Here is a 12122-nt window from a genome sequence, read left to right as displayed (position 1 = left end):
TTTTTATTTTTATTTATTTTATTTTTATTTTTTATTTTTTGTATAGATGTCTGTTATGGCAGATTTAACATTTAAACACAGAAGCATAAATATTGAAATATGTGTTCAATCTTTTTCTACAGCAAAATCTTACCAAGTATTTTTGGCCTATAGTTCCTAGTGAAAATATTTTAGGAAACATCAAACAAGAAAAGTAACTTTTCAGCAAAGCAACAGAGCTTATTTTAGTGATAATATTTCCTTAATATTGATTTTTTTTAAAGTGCAAGGTATTTCACTTATAACGACATTCTTCCAGGGTCGCAGAGGGCAACTTGTGCAGATTTGAAAATCTGCCTTTTAAAAAGACAGAGGCCCAATTTCAAGCCATCGAATTGCAAAGTCAACTCTCTTTTATCTTTCATACATTTGTTTGAAGGTAACATAGTTACTTGATTGTGCTGCAAAATGGCGCAATGTGCCTGGAAAATACATTACATCGTCCCTTTAACAAGATGAGAAGGAAAACGTTTCAGTTAATAGGAAAAATGGTTGTTGAAATATTTCCCTGTCTGACTGCGAACCCTCGGATCTACGCTCGACTCTGCCCTCTGATTTATTTCTGAGGAAACAAGTCTGTCTGGTAAAAGTCGATCTGATGGTAAGCAGTGAAACTTCAGAATGAAAAACATTACGTCACAGTTAAACACCAGCAATCTCCTTCACTTATCATCAAAGTCCCGGAGCGACTGCTGCAGGTTTTCATAGTTTCCAGTTTGCTGTTGTGTTTCCCCCTCCCCTCTTCTCCTCTGCATGACATACAGACACCGGTCCACATGTTCCAAATCAGCCGGCCCTTTGATTTCACATCGCCGGGGCCGAGATACGGAGCGACGCCGTGGATCAGTGACTCTGCGTTCATTGCGGGGACTCGTTCGGTTCTGATCTCCCTCCTAGATGTTCCGTCTGATGTTCGGATACAGCGGCGGCGCAATCTTAATGTCGAATCAGCCGAGGCCTCCCAGGATGAAGGACAAAGAGGTCGTTCGTGACCCGGCCAGATGAAGCTGAGAAAAGGATCTTTTGTTTGTTGTTTGTGTCGTTTCTTCTTTTTTTTTTTTCTTCCCCACAAGCAGCTGCTTTGATGGTGAGACGGCCGGGGCAATTTGGACGGTCCATTTGTGAGAGACAGCTTCAAGGTTGCAGAGACAGGTCAACCAAGCAATTACAGACACGAAAAACAGGCAAATGCCAGGCTGAGCTTTCGGTATCTACCCTACAAGTATCTAAAATAGCGTCGGTACCGAGTCGATGTTCATGTTCAATCATTTGCTCGTTACTTAAAGTTTCCAACATTGTCAGAACTGTCATGAAATGTCACGCATGATTCTAGAAACTTTAAGGGGGCAAAACCATCATCCTGTTGAAGTTTCAGTCCAGGATGTGGCAGTGTGTGTGTGCGTGCGTGCGTGTGTGTGCGTTTGTTTGTAATACCTTGTGGGGATGATTTTCCTGACATATACTACGTTGTGGGGACCACTTGCTCCTTGTGGGGACCGGAGCCTGGTCCCCACAAGGGGAAACCCTGTTTTTGGGTCAGGGGTCAGAGTTAGGGCTAAGGTATGAATTGAGTTTTGGTTAGGGTTAGGTATGTGATGGATAGGGTTAGGAAAAGGGTAAAGGTAAAGTTTAGGCTGTAGAAATGAATGGAAGTCAATGGAAAGTCCCCACAAAGATAGCAACACAAACATATGTGTGTGTGTGTGTGTGTGTGTGTGTGTGTGTGTGTGTGTGTGTGTGTGTGTGTGTGTGTGTGTGTGTGTGTGTGTGTGTGTGTGTGTGTGTGTGTGTGTGTTGCAGTGTGATTTTGTGGCAACTTTTTCAAAAAAGTCGTGGTCAAAGTTGGGATTTTTTATACTTTAATATGATCTTAAAAAATTACATTGAAATTGTACATAATCTTCCCAAAAAGGCAGGATTTTAACACAGTCAATAGCATTTCTAGTAGCTTCTCAACATACCACCTTTCATTAAAAAAAAAAAAAAGACAAGTTCCCTGTTGGTCGTTCTAGTTTGCATCAAATGTTTACACAGTATAAGAAAATCTCAAACTGTAGAGAAGCAATGGTTGCTCCTAGTCAACCCAGGAGGGGTTATGAGGCCATTTCAGAATCAACGGAAATCCACCAATCTGCAGAGAGAGACATTATTCACAAGTGGGAAAACATTTAAAAACAGCTGCAAATTTTTCCAAGAGTGGAACTCCCAGCAAAAACAGATCCAGGTTGGAGCAACTTCATGACAATCGGGTCATGGGCAAAAACTGACCACAGGTAGCTTAGCGCTGTCTTAGAAATAACTGAAGGAATAAAACATTTCTTAACTCTAAAAACAAGACAACAGCAAGACAAAACTTCACTTTGCAGGAAATGTGAGTCTAAATGAAGCACAAGACTTGTAGACAAATGCCCTTTAGATAGATGAGACCAAAGCAGAGATGTTTTAGCATGTTTAAGAAAATATCAGCACAAACAAGTCACCTCAGCGTTAGACTGGGTCCTGCAGTCGAATGTGATGCCATTTGTGTGACGTTTGGACCAAACCAGGTCATCAACAGGACAACGATCCCAAACACAGCAGCAAGTCTACAAAAGAATGACAAAAACACAACAGTATCGTGATGTTTCAATGGTTTAGTCAAAGTCTAGATCATGCCCTGATTGAAATGCTGTTTGACATGAAAAGTGCCATAAAGGATAAAATGTCTTCAACCCTCTGTGAACCAGAGCAGCTAAACATTTTTTTCCATAATCGGAGAGATTCCAGATGAATGACCTTCCATGTGGAACGCCCTTCAAAGCCCAATTTATTTATTTATTTATTTCCACAAATCTGGTCAAAGAAACTATTTACTACAAATAAAGCAATACATAAAATGAAAGTTATTAGTACTGTTTTATTGTCTTTTACATTTTTACAGTGGTGGTGATTCTGGCAGCGGATAACTGTAGATATAAGCTTGCAGACTCAAAGGGGAACGAAGATTGTAAATCACAGTGTTTTCAAGCTACAGAAGACTTTGAGGAATGTGTCCTAAACCTACCACATGCTTAATATTGTTTATTAGAAGGCCTATATTCAGATTTCCTAAACTTTCAAATAAACTCAAAGTTTATTTGAGAGACTCGCGCCAAAGGTAAGTTGATAGAAGTCTGCAAAAACTGCGTCAAGAACCTTGACGAGAATCACACCAATTTGTCTAATTCGCCTTCGTTTTCAGTGGCTCCAGAGAGCCGGACTCACCCCATGACCTCAAGCACACAGCGCTAACTTTTCTTACCACCCCTAAAAGTCCTTTAGGCCCTTAAATCATCCCAGTGTGAACTTAGGATCTCCCCCCCCCACCACCACCACAAGAAACCCCTCATGAGGGCGCCAGATATGGAAGTGGATGATAAAAAAAAAAGGTTCACAAAGAGGAGAGAGAGAGAGAGGAAGTCTTATCTGAGCATCACCTCTCCGCCACCGACTTCCTCTGTGTGCAAGATATGACAGTTTAACGGCGCCCGTCACACACTGTCACCACCATAAAATTGCCCGAAATTCAGCCAGAGCCAGAGGCAAGCGAGGGCGGCGGTGGTCGCCAGAAGAAAAAGCCCAGACTGTTGCCGCATGTCTCTCTGAGTAAGATCCTCCAAAATAAACACGGTTGCACATTCCTCTGTGTTTTCAAAAGCAATCTCTCAGGCATCTGCAGCGTGACGCGGGGAGTCGCAGCATTAGAACGCATGCGCTGTTCCGTGCGGCTGGATTGACCGCAAACATTGCCAGTAAATAAGAACATTTGCTTCAAAATGAACACTTTATGTCAACTATAAGTTATATATGATTAAGGGATTCGATGAGAAATGAATCCCTTGAATCACTTAAGACTAAATTCTCATGGAGGTTTTTGTTTTCAAGTAGAAATTGTTGATTTAAGCAGCTTCACGAGGTATAGATTTTAGTATTAAGTATACAAATCAGAAAAAGGAGGCGTACGTCTGGCGTAACTCTGACTGCTAGGTGGCAGCAAAATGTTTCAAAAACAATAAAGACTTTGCATGAGTTGAACGTACATGAACACTGGTGAGCATTAAGACCTGAAGCAGTTTGAGGTGAATCACGTGGTCTACAAGGGGTGGATAAATCAGAACAACAATAATAATAATTTAAAAAAAAAAACTAAAAGCTTTTTGTCAGAATCAGAGAGAAACAGAATTTGAGTGAAAAAACCTGAGTCCTGTGATGAACTGGATTCTGTAAGTCTTCCTCAGGAGAAGAGAAATGTTTTTTAAAAAATTGTCTTTTAAAACTTTTTTTTGTAACAAAAAGGTGTCTGTGCTATGAGTTTTCTAGCTGCTGTGTTCTTGTGTGATTGCTGTCAATAAACAGGCGACTAGCCTCTCACTTTCAACTTCTGTTACTTCCAAGTCTGGACAAAACCTTGCAGAAGTTTAAAATCCTACCAACATGGTTCCAGTGCAAAAGGAGTCAGCAAGTATGCGCGTAGTTGGCTGTCAAGTCGTCGTTTCTACAAATCGGTTCTTGTTCTCTGATCAAAAACGGTTTATTTAAAGTGTTTGTGTTTTTGAGCCTCAACAGAACCTGCAGAATCAGAATTTTAGAGAACAAGCTGAAGAAAACGCTGACCTGAATTAGCCACGTGCTAGCATCATTAAGGTGTAAGATGAGCAAGCACAAATAGTTTGTGAGTTTTAACTGATTAGCCGCTCTAAACATTTCTAATGTGCATGGGAGATAAAATCAGACAACAGACTAACAACATGTAAGCCATGGACTCTGATGGCTTGCATAAAAATGATAGAACCCTGAGGAAAGACATCCCTTGTTCTTGATGCTGCTGCGAAATCACAAACGTATTTTGGTTTAGTTTCTAATGCAAATAAAATATGACATTAATTAAGTCAAATCTCACTCACAAGTAACGTTTTAGCAAGCTGCACCGGCTTGTTTCAAGTCAGTAATTCTTTTTGAATACTAGTTTCTACTACTAGTACTAGTTTCACTGGCAGAGTTTTTTTTTTTTTAATATTGGGGAAATGTCTTGTTTTAAGTGAAAGAAATTGGTCAGTGGAACTAATATACTTTTGATCATTGTTCTTTTTCTTCTTCTTTTTTTTACTGAAAACAAGCCTGTGTAACGTACTTTGAAGTTACTTGTAAATTAGTCTTGAATTATTTTAAGTGTAACAAGATATTTGCACTAGAAACTAGACGAAAAAAAATTACTTAGTTAGATTTAGTGTTTTTACAGTGTGGCTCCATGCCACTCCAAACTGTTAAACCTGGTCATTGCTGTGTCCAGCTGGTCCAAACCAAACCGAAAAGCGGTGGCAAACTTTAACCACGGCTCTGTGGTTGGTGGTTGTTGTGCGATATCTCAGTTGAATCATTATGACTAATATGGCACAGAAAAAAAAACAACAACAGACAGGCAGGAGCCCTATGGAACAGGAAAGTGAACAGACTCCATCCCCACTGTATGGATTAACAGGAACTCTCAACCAAACCATGTGGCTCACAGAGTCATGGTGCAGCAATGAGAGTTTTCTTCATCCTACATGAAACACACACAAAAACATTGCTTGTTCAGTGCAGCACTGCTTCATTCTTTCAGGACTGCAAAAACACAAAGTTTCTATATTGCAAATATCTTAGTACACTTTAAAAAAGACAAAACCATCTCACAATTAACTTAACAGCAAGATACAAAACAGTTTAAGTCAATAATTTCTTAATATTGATATATGTGTGTGTCCATCCATTTTGTCCCTTAGTGGGGTCAGGAGCCTGTCTCCAGCTAACGTTCCAGGCAAGAGGCAGGGGTCACCCTGGACAGGTCACCAGTCTGTCACAGGGCAACACAGAGACAAACAACCATGCACACACACTCACACCTAGGGGCAATTTGGGGAGGCCAATTAACAGTCATATCTTTGGACTGTGGGAGGAAGCCAGAGTACCCAGAGAAAACCCACACATGCACAGGGAGAACATGCAAACTCCATGCAGAAGGAATCGAACCCAGAACCTTCTTGCTGCAAGGCAACAGCTCTACCAACTGCACCACTGTGCAGCCGTGTGTGTGTGTGCGTGTGTGTGCGCGTGCGTGTGCGTGCGTGTGTGTGTGTGTGTGTGTTTAAGTACCAGTTCCATTGTCAGATTATTTGACTAAGACATTTTCCGGTGGAACTGGTACTTTCTCATCAATGTTAATGAATTTCTGACTTAAACAAGCTCCCACATCTCGCTGAAAAGTTACTTGTAAGTTAGTTTTACCTTTAAATCTCAACTTAAAACCCACCTGTTAAGAGTTGCTTATGGCTAAATTAGGATTAGAGTGCGGGTTTTGGTGTCTTCGATGTTTTTAATGTTTTTGTCTTCACTTTTTATCTATTATTAATTTCTTTTTATTTTTCTTTCTGTCTACGTTTTAATGATGTAAAGCCCCCCGGAAAACGTCCCAGTTAAACGACGTTGAACTGAAGTTCTAAAAGGGGTTTTAATGTTTTTATCTTTTTTAAATCTTTTTCAAAATCTCTTTTTTCTCACTGTTTATTCTATGTCACATGCTGTTTGCATTTTAATTATGTAAAGCACTTTGAAATGCCTTGCTGCTGAAATGTGCTATACAAATAAAATTTGATTGATTGATTGATTGATTGATTGATTGATTGATTGATTGATTGATTGATTTATTGATGATTTTAAGTGTACTAAGATATTTGCACGAAAAAAAAAACAGAGCAGAAAGACACTTGGTAAGACTACTAAACGACCCCAGACACACCGAACATCAACTTGTTTCCTCCTCCTTCCTGATATCACTGAACGGTTATTGCCGCTCTCGGCATCTGTATCCTTTCATCGTTCCCCAAAAAGAATCCGCCACCGCCGGTGCGTAAAGTGCGCGGAGGTGTGGCTCGGTTTGGATGACATCAGCCTCCTTCTGCCGAATATGTGAGCGCAGCCGGAGTCAGATCGACTCAGTTCGGCTCCGGCAGGACCCTGGAGCCGTCATGAAGTCCGGAGCCCGGAGCTGATCCCGGACTTAGTGCTGCCTGGAGGTGGGTTGAACTCCCTCTTGGATTATCTGTCTGTTTGTCTTTTGGTGGAGAAGACCCGGAGTTCTGCTGGGGATCTGTGGCGATCGGAACCAGACAGGGGGCATGGATCCCTCCCGCTGGCTCCTGCTGTTTCTCTCTCTGGCGCTCTGGATCCAGGACGGGATGTGCCAACACCTGAACCACTTCATCCGCCCCATCCCCAGCGACTCTCTGCCTGTGGAGGTCCTGAAGGAGGAACCGGACCCGCAGCTGGACCCGAAGGAGAAGGACCTGAACGGGACGGAGCTCCGGAGCCTTCTGGGGAGCCACTTCAATCCGGACTTCATGTCCGTGTCCCCGCCGGAGGACCTCTACGAGGACGACCCGAATCAGAGCCCGAAGCTCACCGGACCCATGCCGAAAGAGATCCGAACCCTGGAGCTGGAGGTGCTGTTCGGCAAGAAGCAGCAGAAGGCGAACCGGAAGCTGCGCAGGATGCTCTGGGCCTACACGCTGTGTCCGGTGGTTTACGCGTGGACCGAACTGGGCTGGCGGTTCTGGCCGCGCTACCTGAAGGTGGGCAGCTGCTACAGCAAGCGGTCTTGCTCGGTTCCGGAGGGGATGACGTGCAAACCGGCCAAAGCGACTCACTTGACTTTCCTGAGGTGGCACTGCCCGCAGAAAAAGGTTCCACAGAGGTGCGCCTGGATCCACATCCAGTACCCGGTCATATCCGAGTGCAAATGCTCCTGTCCGAACTGAGGAGAACCGGATCCGGATCCTCAGAACTGTTCAAAAAATCTCAGAAGAGAATCGCTCTCTACGTCTTCAGATTGCTGTATTACTTCTGGACTAAATTTTATAAATGATGGTCAGTTTTTTATATATATATGTATATATATATAATCTCTGCTCTACTGTATTAATATAAGTCATATGTGTCTGTTTCTTATTTATAAGACTGAGTTAAACTTCAGTTTTCAGGAAAGTTGTCTCGATGAATTTTCATTATTTGCCTCAAGAAGTTCAAAACTTGGAATTAATCAATGAATTCCTGTTTGAATTGAAATGTTCTTCCACTGTGGGATCAGAAGATGGTCAGAAGCTAATTATTTATCACCAGGCTTTATTATAACTGGACTATTGAACTGTTCATGATCACACAATTGCAACATCTGGTTCTACAACAAAGCTCCTATTTAGTTTGAGAAGGACAAAGCTCATATGAATCAAAATTGGAATTAAATGTAAAGAAATATTTTGATAACATTTGATCTATTTTGGCAAAACTGTGGTGGTTTAAACGCAATAAAAGAGATGACAATCCCCTATTTTTATGAGGGCGGGGGGGTACTTAAAAGAACTTTTAGAGAGAGATGTGAATTGTTTACAGTACTCCACATTTTTACAAAAGAATCATAGAATCTTGATATCTGTACAAAAAAAAGACACGTTTCTGTCTTTTAACTTGTAAAATACCGAAAGTTCAAATTTCTTCAATAAATGTCTTTATAACTATCAGTTGGAAAGTTGTCTTGTTTTTAGCATTAATACAAGTGACTTAAATGTCATTTATAACACAATATTTATGTGTCTCCAAAAGAAACATGCTATTTTCTCATCTACAGTTGCGTTACAAAAGAGAATAACTTTTTTTGTTCTTTAAATTCATTTTTATATGGCAACAAAATGTTGGTCTGAATTTGACACCAAGCAGGACTTAAGCACCTTGGGGGGGAAAAAATAGAAGAACCGTGAACCATAAAAACAAAATCATTTTTAATTTGAAACTAATAACATTTTACCCTCCAGAGCTTCCTTTCTGTAATTTTCTTCTATTGCCATTTTCCCAAACTTGCAAAAACACCAATATAATATTAAAAAAAATGTGTTGTCATGGATACAACAGTTGTACTTTCTTTCCCTTTTTTCATGTTTTCAGGAGTTTTCTCAAATTCCCCAGACTTTGTTCTGTGAATTGTTGGCACAGTTTATGTCCCACTGCAAATATTTATACAAATATTGCTCAAATTATTATTCATCTAAAAAAAAAGAAAGACGTATTCAAACCCCAGTGTTTCTGTAGTTTTACATGCGAAATCCAACTTTAGGATTCAAATTTAGTTAAATGGTTTTTTTGGTTTTTGTTATCTGTAGGTATCAAAATTATTTTTGTGGTCCAAATATTATAGTGCCAGTGCAATCACCCATAGAACAATTGCATGTTTATTCTTTTTTATTACTTAAATGTTTGATTCTCGCCGAAAATCTTTTTTTTGATCACATATTTATACAGGATTCTATATGAAAAACTGAACACATTCAGGTAAGGTGTGCTCAATTTTGATATTTTACTCCATACTTTAGTTTTTTTTTTCTTGCTTTAAAACAGCCAGCAGATTAATTGATTAATAATTAGTCCTGCACTTTGAACTAATAAATAAATATAATGCAAATAAGATACTACTGGTTTCTTCTTTCATCAGAAATTTTTTTGTGAAGTATTTTGACGGTAGGGGCCTGCACAGTGGCACTGTTGCCTCGGAGCAAGAAGGTCCTGGGTTCTCATTGTGCATGGTGGATTCTCTCTGGGTACTCTGGCTTCCTCCCATAGTCCAAAAAACATGACTGTTTCTCTAAATTCTCCTGAGGTGTGTGTGCATGGTTGTTTGTCTTTGTGTTGCCCTGCGATGGACTGGCGACCTGCCCAGGGCGTACCCTGCCTTTCGCCTGAAATGTCTTATCTGGAGATATAAGCAAGAGCGCCCCTCCTGACCCGACTAGGGACAAGGGTGTATGGAAAATGGATGGTGAAAAGTTACAAAAATTATGAGAATTTCTGCCTGTCCCTTGTTTTCTGACCTATAACTGAAGCTTTAATGAGTGTCAAACACACCGTAGGATGCCAGGCTAACACATCAAGGTAGCCTCATAGCTGACTGCTATTGACACAAACCATGGTCAGGTTTAGACAGCCAGGATGAGTAAGACAGGTGAAGAATCAGGGCGTTTTCAGCTTAGTCCGTTCCACTCCAGTCCATCTTCTGATTGAAGAAGACATAAACCAAAGTCTTCCCAAAGACACTGCTGTCTGAGGAGACTCTCTTAATAGCACGGGGAAGGACAGATAATTGAGGAGGTTTTAAAGTTTTCTCCTGTTCTCATTACTATTAATAAGCATACAGTAGCTGAGTGTGTCTGAAGGCTGTGAATGTTGTCTGATGACTCAGATCGTATACACATGCCTCCACCTGTCTGCCGCTGTTAAGGTGACCTGCAGAGAGCCCTGAAAGCCAGACATGTCGCTACAGTCTGCTGAACCGTGTGCCAACATACACAACCTGCTGCCGTCAGGTAATACCAGTTAGTGACTGGGAGGCTCCGTGTACGTGTGTGTGTGGCAGGGAATGTTTGAGTGGATTTGCAAAAATCCCAGTGGAGTGAATTCTCCAACTTTCACCAAATGTTTGGATGTGTTTTAACTCAATGTCAAGGTGGGCAAGTATCAGTAATGACCTTAGGGAAGCAGGTTCATTGGGAGAGGGTTGTTGTCAGACAGTTTCACTGGTCAGTGGAACAAAAACATATATATTATAGCTAATAATCCCAGGAGTGGACATCCTACTTGAAACATCCAAACTCAAAATCCGAACTCGAAGATTAAGGATTGCCTTAATGAAAAAGCTGGCTAAAGTGGACTGGTGGTTTGGACATCGTGTTTGAGGCTCTCTGTTGGACGTTCTTAGTGGTTTCTGTGTCTAGCATAATTTTTTGAATGTGCCTTTTACGCTGGCTGATGAAGCTGATTGTTGCTCCTAGCCAAAGAATCCTATTTAACCAGCTTCAGAGTTGATTTTAAACTTTTGGACCCAATTCCAATTTTTTACAGCCTTTTAAAGCTTCCCATTTTGTTCCTTTACAGGTTTGTCCGAGAAACTAGAACATAAGAATTTTCCGAATAAAACTTCTGCCTCTCCAGTTCACTCCTAGTGTGGGTCAAACATAGCAAGTGAGCACATGATGTGCGTTTGGGCCTTTGTTTTATTTTTCCCCATTGGTGTCACTTCAGCAGGCGTTGATCCGAAAACGACCCTTCTGGATGTTTCACTGTCCTTGTCTGTTTGATTAAGCCTTGACCAATTCCTCTGGTAATGATAAAGTTGTGTTTTCGGTATCCGTCATCCCACGACAGACCACTTCAGGTGCTGCTCCTCTGCCATGAGAGACATTTTCTGGCTCATGTAAAGACACCAAATTACATCCTGAAAACATTTCATCAACACTTCAACGCGATTCTGCCAAACCTGATCTCTTTCACTTAAGGGGAAGTGTTTAATGATAAGCAGGCGGTGCTAATAATTTTGACTTTCAGACAGTTTCTTTCAATCAACCATTTGACACGCAGACAGAGGGAAACAGTTTACAACAATGTTTCTTATTCGTAATGTCCAAAAAAAAAAAAAAAAGATATCCAGCAGGGGGCAGCAGAGTAGGTCGTGTATTCTCCATTAGGACTGCAGGTCTTGGGTCGGGGCAGGTCACACACACTGCCCCACAGAGTTCCCACTGTTTAGCCCACTCCGGCAAACGCTTCGTCGTCTCCTGCTCCTGACAGGGACTCGCTTCAGGAAAATTCCACCTCTCTGCTTTGGCTCTGAGCAGAAATCTGCGTCAGCTTCATGGAGCGAAAGCATCTGTGTTCCACATGCACGATTTTCCGTTTTTCAGTGTTCAGTCAGGTTAAAGTCGTTCCGTGCACAGTCCTGTCTTGTCACACATGGTCAGTTTGATTCCTGCCTTCAATCGGTGTCTGGATGCTGGAATTACACTGGGACAATAAAACACATTTAGTGATTTAATGATGAGTTTGTTTTCTGTGAAATGCTCTTCTGGCAGAAATTAAGTTTGTAAAAAATGTCCTTCTGAAGTCTGGTAGGAATGCAATCGATTCCGTTTTATTTACATAGATTTAGCTTACGTAAATTGTCATCTCAAGGCACTTTACTCGACAAACGTTTTCAACTTTTAGAAAAC

At 41.1% G+C, this 12122-nt stretch overlaps 1 protein-coding gene and 1 long non-coding RNA gene across 2 annotated transcripts; one reads left to right on the top strand and one right to left on the bottom strand.

The window, feature by feature from the left end:
* LOC106924750 (uncharacterized) lies at window positions 1-4249 on the bottom strand. The gene is made up of 2 exons (XR_015761521.1): window positions 2520-4249; window positions 1-2170 (listed from the first exon to the last, which is right to left on the bottom strand). It is a non-coding gene; the product is annotated as an uncharacterized LOC106924750 (long non-coding RNA).
* Window positions 4250-6950: 2701 nt separating this feature from the next.
* Window positions 6951-8609, top strand: LOC106924749 (noggin-3-like). Its single transcript, XM_014998608.2, has one exon. The coding sequence runs from the start codon at window positions 7212-7214 to the stop codon at window positions 7848-7850; it is 639 nt and encodes a 212-aa protein (XP_014854094.2). The 5' UTR covers window positions 6951-7211; the 3' UTR covers window positions 7851-8609.
* Window positions 8610-12122: the final 3513 nt, after the last annotated feature.

This window comes from Poecilia mexicana, unplaced genomic scaffold, assembly GCF_051168715.1.
Source record: "Poecilia mexicana isolate PSO_F unplaced genomic scaffold, ASM5116871v1 scaffold_19, whole genome shotgun sequence".
Classification (NCBI taxonomy): Eukaryota; Metazoa; Chordata; class Actinopteri; order Cyprinodontiformes; family Poeciliidae; genus Poecilia; species Poecilia mexicana.
The sequence above is the reverse complement of the archived record's forward strand: the minus strand, read 5'-3'. Positions and strand labels throughout refer to the sequence as shown.

Excerpts from the sequence above, each read along its gene's own strand:
- LOC106924749 (XM_014998608.2), top strand. The coding sequence starts at position 7,212 with ATGGATCCCTCCCGCTGGCTCCTGCTGTTTCTCTCTCTGGCGCTCTGG.